This window comes from Strongylocentrotus purpuratus, unplaced genomic scaffold (genome assembly GCF_000002235.5).
Source record: "Strongylocentrotus purpuratus isolate Spur 01 unplaced genomic scaffold, Spur_5.0 spur5_scaffold_18, whole genome shotgun sequence".
Lineage (NCBI taxonomy): Eukaryota > Metazoa > Echinodermata > Echinoidea > Camarodonta > Strongylocentrotidae > Strongylocentrotus > Strongylocentrotus purpuratus.
In genome coordinates, this window is record NW_022145603.1 from 941609 (window position 1) to 959362 (window position 17754).

Below are 17754 nucleotides of genomic sequence, written 5' to 3' on the forward strand. Positions count from 1 at the left end.
CCTCACCCTAAACCCCGTGCGTGGTATTATTTTGATGAAAAATGCAAGAATTAGATTAAAAAAACGAATCCGTTGCTTAAATTGTAAACAAAATAAGACGCCATTGTATTTTCAGCTGTATACACCGTGGCATGTTCGGCGTTTCAAGAGGGAACAAAATGACGTCAATGTGAAAGTGTGGTTTCTTTGATTGTTCATTAACCCATATCCAAACAAAAATAATTTCGTTATCAGAATGGAGGTCATAACTATTTTTGAATGGTGTAAAATTCCATCACATTTATATACACTAAACTCATTATAATTTGAGAAATAAAAGCATTGCAATTATGTTCATTCTTTATGGAATGTCGTCTGCTTGGCCAGGGTTGGTTCATATTGTGACGGCATTAAAATATCGTTATTTCAGGCGAATCTCTGGCATATCCCAGATGCTATGAAGGTTGTTTTATTTGTATTTTTTATAAACCCCCCGATATGTAGTTGACCTAAAACTTGCATGATGGCCATCTGTTAGCTTACCAGTTTCTAGTAATACGCTTTTTGCCATATTTGTGATTTTCTATGAACCCGCACTTTAAGATGAGTCACGAAAGTAACTGCATTTCGGCCAGTGGACACTTTTCGTCAATCGTAGACTCATCTCGCTGATCTAGGAGACACATCTCGCCAGTAGAATTCGGCGATGTGTCAGCTAGACGCATCTCGCCAGGCAAGAAAAACAGGGGATGGAGACAGAATAAGAGGCCTATACACTGCAAACCCGTATTTGTGCGATACAGACACGAACTAAAATAGTGGCTTTACAGGTCAACGTGATAGAAACAATGGAATCGTTACATATTTTCAAAGTGTCGATCTCCTCCTGGCTTCTTCATTCTTTTTTTTCTCCACGATTTTCAGTGATCGAAATTGTTTCAGTAGTCTCTCTCTCTCCTCTCCTGTGATATGTTGTGTTTATACTTTAATCCGTCTCTTTTATACACCTTTCCCTTGTTTCCTTCTCATACTCTATACAATTCCCACTTCTCCTTGAATGACTCATGTATTCATGAACCATTTTATGATTAGTAATAAAGCAATCGTTACTTTATATCTCTTATTTTCATCGTAATAATAATAATAATAATAATGATGTTGATAATAATTAATAGTGATAATTTTGCTAACAAAAATCCTGATATTAATGATAATAACTGTTGATAATAATAAAAATGATGATGATAATAATTATATTAGTTTACACACGTCTTAAATTGTCTGTATTAAAAACATATACTGTATGAATCACACATGGACTCAAATAACTATTCAGCAGTCTTCCCTATTGGAACATTTATTTCAATTACTAGTGATCTCTAATGAAAAATATATATCAATACAAAAATATATCATACGAACAGAAATATATAAAAAACATACATCCTTGAAACATGAAAGACTTATAAGGGGTAATACCCTAGTACTGTATAATGAATGACTTTGGAGGAACATGAATATAGAAATTAAACAAAATATATATTACATATTTAGAAACATATTTTAAAATGGCAATGAGACAAAAGAAAGTACGTGTGCGTTAATAAATTTACTTGCATTGTGCTACATGACACATCCATTGTAAGCCTGCTTTGTTTCAATACATCATACATACATTCATGTATTTTTATTATTTTTCAACCCAATTCATTTCTACATCATTATTAAAGCGACATGTTTCTAAACAAGAGAAAGGACCTACGTGAAAGTTTTGGTTACACTTCTCTTAATCTTTATTTAATCTGCATAACCTTTTAATTAATTAACTAAACAAACAAGTCCTTGTTACACATTCCTTTAATTGAAAGGGAAGCAAGTGGGGTACAAAATATTCCTGGTGGTGGTGGTGGGGGGGGGGGGGGGGGGTTAACTTTGGTATGTGACAAAAGTGCACGAGGTAAAAAATATTGTTTTTTATTCATAAAGGAAATATTTAAAGTTACTGTTTGTATTGTTTTAGTGCTATGTATTTACCCTACATAATCACATTATTCTGGGTACTTGATAGCCCTTTTCTACATAATTTGAAATTAAATCTATTCACACAAAACCATATCAATTAAAAAGAGTATTCATCTAATATATATATATAAAGAGAGAGAGAGAAAGAGGGGGATGGTATACTCCCCGCTAACATAAGCATTTGAAATAAAAATATAGAAAATTTGTACTATTTAAAGTCTTAAAATTGATCCGCATTAAGAGCATGAGATAGGAATCAGCTATTTAGATAACAGTTAAGGAGAAAGCACATTCATGATATTTTGTGAGATAAATATAAATCACTTGATCAATACATATATGATATCGAACCCATCCTGATTAACAATGCAGCCCTTGTACACTCACAGATACAGAAAATCGTATTCAATTCATTTTTATATTTATCTTCAAATATTTCTATATCATTAGTTTTATGTTTTTAACAAAGACTTGCTGACAAGCAGTATTTTTAGACTGATTTGAGTAAACCTTAATTAGTATAATAGTATGATCGTTTGTAACCGAGACTTAGCATGATTACATCAATTTATTCAGTCAATCGGTTAAATGCAAATACCGTAAGCCCTTAATTAATATAATAGTATGACTGTATACACTTTGATATTTAGCCTATCAAGGGGGTTACTTTGTTGCCTGGCAAAAATGTCACAGATAAAAGTGCAAGAGGTAAATAATGTTAGTTATATTCATAAAAGAAAGATTCAAAATTACTGTTCGTACTGTTTTAGCGCCATGGATTGATCCCATATGATCATACTATTCTGTTTACTTGATAGCCCTGCTTCCTACATCATATGCATTTAAATCTATTCATACAAAATCAGAATGCTGTATAGTGTATTCATCTAATATATATATATATATAGAGAGAGAAAGAGAGGTGTTATACTCCCGCTACCACAAGCTATTAAAATAAAACTATAGAAAATTCGTACTATTTAAAGACTTAAAATTGGTACATGTTAAAAGCATGTGATAGGAATCGGCTCTTTAGATAACAGTTTGGGTAAAATCATGTTTTACCACATTTTTAATTTTTTTGAAACATGAATATAAATTACTTGATCAATAAAGATATGATATCAAACCATTTCTAGATTAACAATGAAGCCCTTATATATTCACAGATACAGTAAATTACATTGAAATCATTCATGTACTTATATCCAATTCGATCTGTATAACATTAGTTTTATGTTTGTAACACAGACTTGCTGAAAAGCAGTCTTTTTAAAATGATGTGAGTTTAACATGATTACATCAATTCAATCAGCCAATCGGTCAAATGCAAGTAAGCCGTTAATTGATAAAATAGTATGGTTGTTTGTAACAGAGACTTGGAATGATTACATCAATTAAATCAGTCAATCTGTCAAATGCAAGTAAGCCCTTACTTAATCTAATAATATGATTGTATACACTTTGATATTTAGCCTATCCAGAAGAGAACCCATCTATCCATAAGACGTAACTAATTCACTAAATTCTTTTCCGTTGTCATATTCGTTCTTTGTCCGAAGGTAAGTTTCTTGGTGATCAATAATGCATGGGATTTCGCTCCACACCGTTGTACTGTAATAAAGAAGAGTAGAACAAAACAGAAAATCAAAGTTTGACAGAAAATACATATCCTTTGGTATTAAAGTGTACCAATCACTTAACACAAATAAGTTATGTATTGCTAGAACTAATAAATCAAACTTCAACATTTAACCAGGCATCTAATGGATTCACGGTTAAAAGGTAAGGATATAAAACAGTGCACGTGGAACCCAAGTTGGACTTCGGTTCCGTGTGAGCCCTATTAGAAGCGAGTGCTGAGGGTGCACTGCAAACTCTATAGTCTACTCACAAATTTCTTGTATATCAATTGAGAGTGTTATAATAATTTAAGTTAAAATATTTAAAGTAATATCTCTAAAGCTCATATTTGGAATCAAGTGATACAACATGGAACTAGTAACATATAAAATATTCTATTTTCTGGTGATCAGAGCACTCTAAAATAGAAATAATAAATGAGGGGTTAGAGAAAAGACACAAATGTGACATGACAAGCATTGTAAAATAACTTATCAATTAATTAAAAGTAATTCCAGTATATTAAGACTGGGAATGGGTCATTTTCCTAAGACGGTCAAAGTGGAGGTGTCATGGTATAGTGGTCAATTCACTTGACTTTTAATCCAAGCCAAGCAATAATGTCCTTTGACTGGAATTAATCCACATTTACTAATCTCTACCAAGGTATTTATGATGCGAAAGTCAGTGCAGTTTGCTTAGCATTGTGGTTTTCTATAAAATAGCACTTGGCTGGGCTGTTGGCACCTCAGGAGAATGTGTCTACATTTGCATGCATTGGGTGCAGGCAAGCCTAAATCCAATGACCAATGGTAATACTATAACAATAAAGTGCTTATAGACATTGCCAATGTATCAAGCCCTATTACAAACCAAGATCGTTATCATTACTTAAATTAACATTAAATAATACATATAAAGAATTTTGAAAGGGCAGATTAACTTTCCCACCAATTTAAAGGGGTAACTTATGCCAATCTTGTATAGTTCTTGGGAGAAAGGAGTTGACACGTTGCAAAGTTCTTCATTCGATGACTCTGTATGCATCAAATGTCCACAAACAGTGGGTGAAAAGGCCACGCAACAACGCCGCCGAGAGAGCTCAGATTTTATGTCTAGCCCAGAAGTTGTAAATTGGCCCATGACATCTGATAGGTGGCATACCGTATTACAAGTACTCAGAGCCATAAACACAATAGTTTGACCAACTTGATTTCAGTTGGTCAGAACATGGTGTATTTTTGTTCAGTGTCTGGCTATCATAGCAGTATTTGCAAATCTGTGCCAAACTCAAATATGATTGGCCAAACTCTCCTGATAAATGACACTATGAACGCAGAGCATTGTCAAATGCAAATAATCTTCTACATACCGTTTCACTCCCATCTACCACATAGGGAGTCCTGAAATTGCGATCTTCATGATGCTGTTGGGAAGACAAACAATAATAAAAGACTTGATAATTTCCTTTTCTTTTAAAACATAATCTATAAAAATCATTAAATCGAAAAGTATACTGATTAAAACAGATAATCAAGAATATAGTTGTATCTTGAACAATAAACAATTTAAAATAAAACATGCCGCACTAGACATGTTTATTCATTGTTTGCATAATTTTTAAACAAATGTTTTTCTTGACTGCTCAAAAACTTGCCAGAGGATTGTCCAACATAGCAAGAAATAATGTAAGCAAAGTGAACCCCATTCATAGAGATGCAATTATTAGCGGGTGAATGGAATGACTGGTAATGGGGGAGAAGAAACATGTATAAGTTGAAACAGTTAGTAAAATGGTCTATTCAATGTGATCATTCATTGTGCAGCTGAATATAATTCCTTACCGATATTCAGATATTGACATTTACGTGGATATTTCAAGCAGTAGTATAGGTCCTGGAGGCTATGTACGGGATGGGGGGGGGGGGGGTGGCGGTGCACATTTACCATCCATGCCTTGATGATTTTCGATGATAAGGGCTGTTTTGTTTTCACTATTTATTGTCATGTTGATAACCCTTGCTGTGCCAGGATCAAATTCATTGTATATGTTGCATAATGATTTATGCATTGTTTCAAACACACATTGCTGGAAAATGAAGTGCAGGTGTTTGAAAACTATATATACTGTTTTTCTTTTTTGTAAATTATAGGAAGCCTTTGGTGTGTCTATTACATGATAAATACCATGTTGAACAGGGAGATTATCTGTGAGGTATATAAACACATTGACAAGGAAACTGTTTGTACCAATGCATATCAGGGAGGTGAAAGAAAATAGTGAAACTCTAGTAATTTATTCAAACGCATTTGTGAGTTCTAACGCATGATAATGGGATGTGTAGCATTCCACTTGGCTTTCAAGTTCCATGCTTCTAGCCGCGCTTCCACTGCAGGGAATTTTGGAGGCCAGGCACCAGTTTTACATTTATTACAAAATATTGAATTACCTGCAAAATTTCAGTCAAACTTACAAACTTTATATGAGGATTGTATTGGGGACAGTGCATCAAACAACTTTCCAAATTTAGAACTCATCCCTTCCTATGATTTGTGTGCCAGATTTGGTAAAAGAAAAATTAGATCCTGCCAAAAACTCAATATTTTAGGATAATTTGCTACTTTGTGCATGTTTTAATGTCCCACTCATTATTTAATACATGATTTAAAATCTTCGACAACATTAAGTTTGCTAATGCGTGTTTTTTGTATTTTTTGCAGTTGGAAAAAGGATGAAATTACACAAGTTTGTGTTCGCTTGTTCTACTCATTACACATTCAACAATTGATGATAAATCATTGAAAAGGATAGCCAACAGTTGCTGGGATACCATTTTCGGATGTAAAAAATTTCAATCCTGAAATTTCATGCACTCTTTTATCTCATCACCTGGTGAACAGTTGCAGATTAGCGCATAACTTTTTTGCGGCTTGTATCATGGGGTCAAGTGAAATTGGCTTGATTCCACTCCTTTCTTTCACCTCTCTCGGTATATAAAGCAGTAAACACATTGAAAAGGAAACTGTTTATACCTGTGCATCAGTTCCGCGCAGTCGATCCAATGCTTGACCAACAGCATACCGGCGTCCTTCAAGGGAGTTGTACTCATCAGAACCATTGAAAGATTCGTTTCCATAGAAGCCTCTATTTTGTCTACTTGGATTGTCATACCGTTGTTCACTGAAGAAAAAAACAGCATTGTTATATATTTTTTTCTTCATCAGTGTAAACATTGTAAGAAATAGCATCACCAAATGTATAAAATGTGCCGAGACAGAAGACCATCACTGAGAACTGTGATGGGCCAATCAAGTGATTCACTGCATCTCAAAGATAAAGGTTTATAATTATATAAATAAATGTAGACAGGTCGATAGAGGTACGGTATGTAAAAATAGGCAGCAGATTGATAGATAGGTTGACAGATAGTTTCTAACTATCATGCATACAACATGTCAAGAAGAGTTAAATATTACTTGGCAAGGCACCTCTAGATACATCTAAGGCAAGTCTAAAATACATATATAGGTCCCATAATTTACTAAGTATTATTGAATTGTATTAAGGCATTGCCATCACGAAATTGTCAACATAAAACTACCATTTAATGTTTTTTTATCCGATTCAAGTCTAGAGCTATCATCTTGCAAGTAAAGTCGTCTTATATACTTAAATCATAGATGTGGTCAGTAATAGCTTGAGCTTTTTTATTTGTTAATTTATTGTAATACTCACGCGAGCATCAGTTTTGTTGCTTGATTTCGTCTGACACCTTGTACGAAAACGCAGCAGACACAGGTTATGAGGACGAGAACAAAACCAAAAACTCCGAGAGCAATACCAATGATTGCTCCATTCGACAATCCTTGAGAAGCTGCAAAATAAATGTATCAAATATGCGATTAGGAAAAACAAGACCAGACAAATATACATGTACATGTATGCAAAATCAGCTGTGACTGTGCAAAGAAAAGAGAGTAACCTCACATCCATTTATTGTAAAACTGTATATAAAATCATATATATATTTGTATATATATAAACGTTTATGCCTAGGGAGAATGAGTGAGAGAGGGCATAAACACACTAAAAATGACTAATTACACAACTTACCATTCTGGCAAAGGTCTCCTGTAAAACCAGCTGGGCAGTTGCAAGGCTGTCCAGAAGAAGTACATGTCCCACCGTTCTGGCAGTTCGTTTGATCGCACTGAACTGTTCATTTCAAAGATATAGGAATGATTCAAATTACTTCTGATCACTGACCAACTTATTTTGTCGTTATTTATTGACAAGGTATAGACAGTAGAAAACACAAGAACTCCCTTAAACTACTCTAATATGAACAAATAATAATAATAATACAGTCTACTGAATACTACATGTGCTTCGACAGCTATATGTGTACATTGTTTGAAATTGCCTAATTTATACAACTATAAGTATGGAATATAATAGGTAGCATCATTCTTCCAGCTTATTTTGATATCAATTTTGTTGGGCATCTCTTCATGGTTGACTGCACAGGCATAGAATACCTTGAATTGGACAATGTCAAACTCCATGTGCACCAGCACCATGCCTTTTCTTGCCTTGATATTGATACATAACAATCTTTGATTCGATATTGTATGATGACATAACAATTGGTTCAAATGCAAGTCACTCTAAGATATCATAATTTGAAGAATTATTTGTCCCAAACAAATTTTAAAAACAAACACTACTTGCTGTATGTTAAAGTGTATCTCAAGAACAAAATCTTATCCCTTGGGTGTATCAGATACTCACTCTAGCCCTTAGTGATCTAGAGTTCATTACCATTTAATCTTAGATATGATTTTGCAAATAATTAAGGACCATCAAATTAAAATCACAAATGTTTAACAGTTGCAAGGCTATTCTAATTTCTGATACAACAAAGTATCTGAAATTAACTTGTCGATTGTGTCCATTGGTATTGCCTGTCATTTGCGAAAGTGGCTCTTTATACAATGCAGACAGCTGAACTTATTTCAAGATACCCAGTCACAATCAACACAATTATTTGTTTTGAGAACTGTAAAGCTAATCTTTTGTATGTGAAATACAGTATCATCTTGTAAGGTGTTAAGAGAAGAATGGCTGGTGAAAAAAGGCTGGATTTTACTCTTACCTTCTGCTGATATAGACGCTACCAGAGTTTGACCATTAGCTGATAAGTTTTGATCAATGTTGGTAGATAAGGCAGATAAAGTCACAGCAAGCCCATCTGCTACACTTTGGCTCTCAGCAGCAAGTTGCACTTGCACGTCACCGACTACGCTACCTTGGCTGAATGACCGCACTATGCAATTAGCATCAACAAGTTGAGAACCTAACTGTTCCCTTACATATTGGCTAAACTGATAAATGAGAAAGTAGAGAAAACCAGAATCAGAGTATGCTTGTATACATATGTGTAGTTCATGTATATTTCCTTTTTTTTCTTCAAAGATAATGTTCAGTCCCAGTCATGCACTGAAAATTCAAAAGTATCAGGGTGATTATGTAGTGCACACAAATTGATGTAAACTATGAGGTTCTGGAAACATCAAAATGATCAGAAATAAAAGACTAATAAACCATAGCAGTGTCTCCTCTTACTGTAACAACATTTTAGCATGATCTTTTAGATCTAGAATGCTATGAAATACACAATAAACAAGATGTGAAACGGCAAAAATCACCCCCCAAAAATCGTCAGATGCAGTACACTGTGCCATTTTCAAATCGGAGCGATTAGATTATAACTAATCATTTATCACTATTTTCAAGTACACATTGGCAATTTTGAAATTTACTTTTGCACTGGTTCATTCAATAAATATTCAAATTTGTATGATCAAACTATTAAAGAAGGAGTGGAAATAATATTAATTGCTGCTAATGTGAGGAGGCAAAACTTATTTATTTAGAAAAATAAGAAAACTCTGAAGTCTGAAGAGCATGAATATGACTGCGCCTCCAAGATGCCTCTGGTAAGTTGACCAATGTTCCTCTGACTTTGACATCAACCCATTATTTTAGTGAAGATATATTTTCTGGTAAGTTTAACGCTTTCATGACCATGTGACCTTTGACTTTTGACATCTTTCACCCAAGATCCAATCAGTTCATCCTTGAATGCTCATGCATACTTCATCCAAGTATGTTGCGAATTGCTTCATTGTGTTTTCAAGTTATTGCGTAAACAAGATATATGTTTGGTTTTTGAAAACACACTGATGAGCCTGTGACATTTGACCTTCAAGTTTTAACACCAAAAATATAGTCAGTTCAACTTTCCATACTCACATTTGTACATATTTCATCCAAGTTTTGTCAAAATGGGATGAACGGAGGACGGACTGGCAAGACGATAAAAACAATGTCTACAGTAGACTACTGCACTACCTGACATTTGTATGGACATCTTAATGTGATATATAATGTATGGTGATTATGTAGTGTGTTGGATTTGCAAGCTGAAGAGACACCACTTGTACATATTTGCGTCTACAAAATTGTCATCAATTTTCTCGCATTTACTGATGAAGAAAAATATACTTACGATGTAACAGAATGCAACTTCATATTCAATGAATTTGGCTGATGTCCTATCTGTTAATTCTGATGTATACGTCAGGGGTTCACCATTCAGACTTTGTCCTGTAATCTGCACGGTCACTTGACTAGTGGACAGACTGCTTGAGAGAGCTGGATATACAGAGAAAGAAAAACAAAGACAATGGCATGAAGCCAAGATATTTTTGGATACTGCAATGTGTTTCCTCCATGCAAAAAACATGAATACATTCGGTTTTGTATTCTCATGAAACAAGATTTTCATAAGGAGACTACAGACGGAAAGTGTACAATATATGCAATACCAGCCTCGTCAGATGAATTATAAGGAATGTATCAAGTCATTTTCATTTATGTAGACTTAATTATTTATACCCTTAACAGTTTTGTAATTATTTAAGTACTTGATAAATAGTTTTCTCTCAAGTTACATCTAAAAGTATTCAACAAAGTCCCTAATTCAACTAATCCACCTTTTATTTATGAGTAAGGACAAAAGAATAAATATCAAATCTATAAGGGGTATCAGTAATTAAGTTGGTAACTGTTTATAGGTTTGACCAATTAACATTTGATGAAAAATTTTGCAAACATTTTATAAATGCATGCCTTCTTTCTAGATTAAATGGCCAAATTCCCACTACATTCTGTCTGGTTTGAGTTATTTTGAATACTACTCATTTTTTTGTTTCATTATTAGTTGTTATAAAGCCAGGGTAATAATCGGGAGCGCCAGGAGGGTCAAATCTGACTGACATGAGCGCTATACAAGAACCCACTATTATTATTATTTATTATTATACACTTTTGAAATCACATGCCAAAACTAATAAAAATTCGTGTTTGAATAATGAACTATGTCTTCATTTAATTCGGCATGAAAGTGAATTATCTTGATATTGATTTGTTTGTTTTTGTCTTCCTGTATTTCTAATTTCACAAAGTTGATCATGAAACCCATATTTTTTCTTATGGAAAAAGAACAACTTGTATTTAGACATACCAGTGCAAGAATTTTCATTCTCTAACATGAATCCAGCATTGCAGACACAAGTGTATGATCCATCCACGTTGACACATCTTCCATCACTACAGAGACTCGAACTAAGCTCACACTCATTAACATCTATAGCAAAGTGGTAAAATCAAAATGTGAAACAATCTCATGAGTTACTTTACTAATGATTATAATATTGACAATTATAATTATGATAATAATAATAATAATAATAATGCTGATATCGATGATTGTCGTTGGCTTATTTCAGTGGTTGAATTCAGTACATGCAATCGCATTGGCAAAAACCTGAAAGTGATTGGGAAAAGGTTGATAACATTTTTAAATTCTTTGAGATCGCATTTTGAGATTAAACAAGAGAAAAAAAAAACATCTGAAACATAAGAACGTTTAGACTCTGTCCCTATCGTGAATTACGAGAACTTTTTCAAAAATTGCTGAACTCGTTGTAAAAATATGAGATCATGGTGAACACAAGAAGTAGGAATATATTTGCCTGTACCCACAAAAAGAAAGAAAATATCCCCATTTCCTTCTTTTATATGATGGCAAGAAAATGCTATGATTAAGCTTACCTGTTTCACACATATCCCCAGTAAAGCCAGCAACACAGGCGCAAGTGAAAGAGTCAACTCCATCGGTACAACTTCCTCCATTTGTACAAGGATTTGGAGAACAATCGTTGATATCTGATGGTTGGATTTTTGATACAAAACAACAATAAATAAATGCATGTAGTAAGTAGATAGATAAATTAATTAAAAATAAATAAATGAATGAATGGGAAAATGAATTTATATTTATGACAAATGCATGAATATATGAATTCATTTTTTACAAAACATAAGTAATTATAATACAGCCCCATCTCTAAAGTAGATGGTGTAATAATGTATATTTTCTGGCTGTTTTTTAAATGTTTCACAACTAGCTTTATACATGTATATGACCAACCTTAACAACACTTAAAAACATAACATAGCATGTTCATGTATGTCTTAAAATTATCAAAATATGAGAACGAATTATTATCCAATAAGCAATCAATATTCAAATCAAATGAAACCAAATAAATCTGTATTTATTCATTTTATCCGTTTTTTAAATTCTAACAGAGTAGCATTGTCAGTTAAAACAATGCTGTCCATATTGGCCTGTTGGCCTAGACAATAATAGGATTAAGTATTGAATCAAATGACCAGGGTAAAAGTATATCTTTAAAGTGCCTAGAGACATTTGTATTAAGCGCTATATAAAAGCGGAATATTATTATTATTATCATTATCATTATCAAATATTGAAATTATACACAAATAAATTGCTAAATTCTATATACATATAACCAATAACGATTTAAGGCAAACTAAGAATAAATTATCAATAATGAAAACGAATGCAAAGACTTTGTTGAAAATTACAAGAAAATTAAAATAGAATACCCCCAAAACAACACACCAAAAGACAAATAAATAAACAACATCAACATTAAAATCCAACCCACTACTAACTATAACAATGCTATTACAAACTAACATAATTAAAGGGCACTCCAAACCTTGTAATAACTTCGTTTGCGTGAAAGCAGAAAAAACAGATGAACATGATGTCAAAAGTTTTAAAGAAATCGGCCCAATAATAAGAAAATTATGGATGTTTGAAATATGAAATCACCACATTTTTGCAAATATCAAAATAGCAATAAGTGGATTGTGACGTAGTGCAGACAACTCCCTCGTCTGTCATGTACAGCATTAATCTTTTTCTTCTAAGTGCCTTGTCCCTTAAGGCACAATGGACAGCATAGTATTATAACTATTCTTAAAGAGAAATAGCATCACCAAGTCATACATTAAAAAAAAAAAATTCTAGTCATTTCATGTGCAAATGGAAAATATGGGAAAGATGAACGCCAGTACATCAAAGAGATATATTACCGATTCAGCCAATTTGAAGAGAGTGAGACCATACTTTTAAAAAAAAATCAAATCATAATTTTCTCATGTTTTATCTGATTTAATTCAAACTTTCACAAGACTACTTTTTTGTTTTGTTTTGAGTAGTTTGCTATCAAGGTTTCATTTCCCTTCTAAGGAAAAGAAATGAGTGATGTGGAGTGAAAACTGAATTGCCTACAGTAATAGCAACATATTTCGGGATTCGATCAAATCCCAATGCTTTGTCGTTGATAAGAACATGTGTATCAGCTTTTGAATTGAATTATTTAGTATTTCTTTATATGCATGGATAATCTATTTACTTATTTATTACTTATTTTAATTGTGACTATTATTATTTATTTACTGATTTCTTGTTATTTGTATATTATTATTATTATTTTCTTAGTACTTACTAATCTCGCACATAGTACCGGTAAAACCAGTAACACAATCACATAGTCCAGAGCTTACGCAAGTTCCGCTATTCTGGCAAACAACGGAGCCACAATCAGCTGCACAAAAAAAGGGTGAGAAAATGATAAATGATTCAGATCCTAAAGCACATTAGAGGATGTCGTAGTCAAGTGGCTACAACACTCAAGGGCGAAGGCATACATAAAACTTTGCGAGGACCTGTAGTCTATTGTCCGAGTACCAAGTCTCCATTCATTTTTTTAAAATTAGAAAATGAACATAAACATGGAGAAACATATCCGTATATTTACAGGAACCTACCAGCTAAGTTTGTTCAAAGAATCTTAAAATAAATTCACACCAAGACCATACATGTTCTTTTTTGAAGACATGCAAATATTCAAAGAAATTCACAATTTTTGAAGAAAAAGAAAGTTGTAAAATCACAAGTTTATGCATAATAAAATGAAAATACAATTATATATGTTTAAATGAAGAAAGAAACTGTAGTATATTACATTATTTACCTAATGTAAAAGGTTTATTCGAACTATTTTTTTTATCTGCACAAGCTTATAGCATATGGCAAGTACAAAGTCGATCAATACAAAATCTGTAACGTGGTCCCACATGTAGAAATCCACGTGCTGGATGAGCTAATATGAGACCGGGCACCAATCCTCATGGTTGAGGCCCAATTTACGAAATGAAATGACTCAGGCCTACTTCTCATTCTAAATTAAAAGGAAACTACTGCATTTTCAGATAAATATCGAAGATGATTTACCTGCTGTACAAGTATCTCCGCTGAAGCCAGAAGCACAAGTACAGGTAAAGGTGTTAACTCCATCAGTACAACTTCCACTGTTCATACAAGGATTAGGCGAACAATCGTCGATGTCTGATTTGGATGAATAAAAGTTGTTAAAATTATATCCACAAATTAGAATAGGAATATTTCACGGATGGTTGTATTTCAACTTCAAATATGTATGCGTTTTGGTGCATACGTTTTCATTGTTTTGTCTTAGCAGGGAGGGCGTTGTTTCATGAAACTTTTTTAACCAAAATCTAATTGAAACGCATGTTTAACTTAATTAATATATGCTAAAGATATTATATTCCTTTTGCAGCCAACATCAAATTCTGTAGAACTTTGCAGGAATTATAAATATGTAATGTATGTCCTATCTGTGAAATTTAAAAGTATGCAGTGTTCTTATATTCAAATTATGCAAGGAAACCTGTTTACTTGCTAGACTTTACTGTCAGACACTATTGAGTGACTGACCGGCTTTTTTTCTTTCGGTAATGACATACATGTACTTAAAATGAGCTGTAGAAGGTACATGAGCATATGTCTACATCAATAACCCACTTCCTGTAATGGCCAAAATTAAACTGATTGATCTTTGTGTACAACAAAACGTATGACCATTCGGTACGATGGTCTGAAAACCAGACTATTACTTACTGACTTGGTAGCACTCAAGTCGATTTGACAACTAATATTCATTATTTATTAATTAATTTATGCTAAAGATACTATGTTCCTTTTGCAGCCAACATCAAATTCTGTAGAACTTTGCAGGAATTATGAATATGTAATGTATGTCCTATCTGTGAAATTTAAAAGTATGCAGTGTTCTTATATTCAAATTATGCAAGGAAACCTATTTACTTGCTAGATTTCACTGTCAGACACCATTGAGTGACTGACTGGCTCTTTTTATACTTTGGCAATGACATACATGTACTTAAAATGAGTTTTAAAAGGTACATGAGCATATGTCTACATCAATAACCCACTTCCTGTAATGGCCAAAATTAAACTGATTGATCTTTGTGCAGCACAAAACGTATGACCATTCAGTACAATGGTCTGAAAAATTCGACTATTACTAACTGACTTGGTAGCACTTAAGTCGATTTGACAACTAATATTCATTATTTTCTCACTTAAAGACATTTTCAAGCCCCATTTTTTAAGGGAAGTTCTAAGTTAGTATTATCTTTCAAATACCGTTGGAATTTAACCTTATCATTTTTTGGGGCCTGCAAATGGGACACAGTACCTTTAATGGGATGTCAGTGAACTTGTATTTATGACGGTTTCCTGAAACGATGCCCTGAGTATCTACAAAGTTTTAGAATCATCATGATAGCCAGAGAGAATTTCTTTAAAATGAAAAATCTTTAACACTGAAAAGCAATTTGTATTATTTTAAAATCTCACCCTTTCCTCAGACGAAAAACAAAGGCATTAACAACCACCACCACCACCAAAAAAAAAAGGTGATATTAATGTGTGAAATAGAGTAATTTATTGACGGAATCACAATTTCCGATCTTCTCTTTAAATGATCATGCACTCCATTTTGAGGTTGTACGTGGTGCTCCGTGGGTGGCCCATCTTTAAATTCCAGATGAGAAGGAGCAAATTTTAATTGATTTTACTTTACGAAAAAAGAGTTTATTTATGTAGGTATGTAATCTGCTTTGACTTTATAGCTTTACCTGTTTCACACATATTGCCAGTAAAGCCAGCAACACAGGCACAGGTATAGCTGTCCACTCCATCAGTGCAAGCTCCTCCATTCATACAAAGATTAGGAGTACAATCATCGATATCTGTGCAAATTGAGTTCCAAAGACATTGAATGGGATGAAAATGACAATAAAAATAATTTCCTCTTTGACAGATTTACCATTTTGGTTCTGCCGATAATAGAAAAATCAAGTAAAAACTGGGATTTTAAACGTGGTTGAATGACAGTTGAGGAATGAATAACTTCTTTCGCAATGGTGAAAATGGACACAGAAATGTCCTGTACATGGTCCGAGTTTCAAGAAACCTTAGTCACAAAATATGAATCGATATGATAAGGAACAGATATGTCTCTCCGATCGTACCTTAAAACAAATCTAAGGAATTGTACAATAAGTCGTCTTGAATGTAAGTGTTATGATTTAAATTGATTGTTGGTAAATGATGTTATCATTAAATATCATGAAACATGTATATAGCGTTAACTTCTTGTGGTGATTGTCATTGTGCAGAAATTATAAGAATGACCTGAATACAGTCAAACCTGTCTATAGATTATATCAAAGTGAAGCACAACAATTAAGTGGCCACTGTAGGCAGGTGTCCTTTCTAGACAGGTTCTTTATATGAACACACCTTTCTATCTAGAGGGAGGCAATGAGGGTAACCAGTAAAGTCGGGTGGCCTTTATAGAGGGGTGGTAGGTGGGCACGGTTGACTTTATGTGTATTATGAACAAGTACGTATCTTAAAAAAAAAAAATTAAAAAATCGTTTTCTGGAATGAAAATACCGAGGACAAATCCCAGTTTGTGACATACCTGTTTGGCATGTATCTCCTGTATAGCCAGCAGCACAGTTACACGTGAAGGAGTTCACTTCATCAACACAAACTCCACCATTCATACAGGGAGTAGTAGAACAATCATCAATATCTGTATGGGTTAAAAAATAGTAATCATATATCAATTAAAATGTGAAGCATAATAAGCCAGTAAACAAAGAATAATATATTCAAAGCCCATACTCATAGTATTGGATACAGCTTGGTTTTTGTAGCAGTTTCACGATGCGTTTGTTCATAAGGACAGGGGCAACTTGAACATTTATAATCAACAATGACATCTATCTTTAAGGAATAGCACAGATTGAAGAAATGCATTGTTAATAGCCTATTAACTGTTTCACAATTTCCAAATCTTGCCAGGGTTTCATTCCCCTTTAAAACACACAACATAATATGATAGAATAAATTAAAGTTCCTGCATTCTTAGTTTAGTATTAACAATAACACATTAACATATACAGATTAACCTGTACACCTGTTTAACCTACGAGAAATCATCATTTGTTCAAATGTTTTATATCTTTCATATATTCATAAATATTTACTTCCCTTCTTTAGGGGGGGGGGGGGGGGGGGGCTGGGGGGGGGGGGGGGGGGGGGGGTGGGTACTTACTTGTCTCGCACATAGTGCCAGTAAAACCAGTAACACAACGACATTGTCCATCGCTTATGCATTCTCCGTTATTCTCGCAAACAGCGGAGCCACAAACAGCTGGAAAACAAAAGAGAGAAATAAAAGATGATATAGATCCTAAAGCACAATTGAGGATTTCATAGTCAA

The 17754-nt window shown here is 33.5% G+C and overlaps 1 protein-coding gene across 1 annotated transcript in view; it reads right to left on the bottom strand.

The window, feature by feature from the left end:
* Nucleotides 1-1308: 1308 nt before the first annotated feature.
* LOC579271 (fibrillin-2) overlaps nucleotides 1309-17754 on the bottom strand; it is a 73794-nt gene continuing 57348 nt past the window's right edge. The window contains exons 47-60 of the mRNA XM_030989021.1: nucleotides 17587-17685; nucleotides 16948-17061; nucleotides 16097-16210; nucleotides 14367-14480; nucleotides 13579-13677; nucleotides 11804-11917; nucleotides 11214-11336; nucleotides 10197-10342; nucleotides 8781-9009; nucleotides 7739-7840; nucleotides 7361-7499; nucleotides 6658-6805; nucleotides 4997-5050; nucleotides 1309-3615 (exon numbers count right to left, since the gene is read on the bottom strand). Of these exons, the coding sequence (XP_030844881.1) occupies nucleotides 3580-3615; nucleotides 4997-5050; nucleotides 6658-6805; nucleotides 7361-7499; nucleotides 7739-7840; nucleotides 8781-9009; nucleotides 10197-10342; nucleotides 11214-11336; nucleotides 11804-11917; nucleotides 13579-13677; nucleotides 14367-14480; nucleotides 16097-16210; nucleotides 16948-17061; nucleotides 17587-17685 (1631 nt within the window). The 3' untranslated portion in view covers nucleotides 1309-3579. The remainder of the gene's footprint in view (nucleotides 3616-4996; nucleotides 5051-6657; nucleotides 6806-7360; nucleotides 7500-7738; nucleotides 7841-8780; nucleotides 9010-10196; nucleotides 10343-11213; nucleotides 11337-11803; nucleotides 11918-13578; nucleotides 13678-14366; nucleotides 14481-16096; nucleotides 16211-16947; nucleotides 17062-17586; nucleotides 17686-17754) is intronic.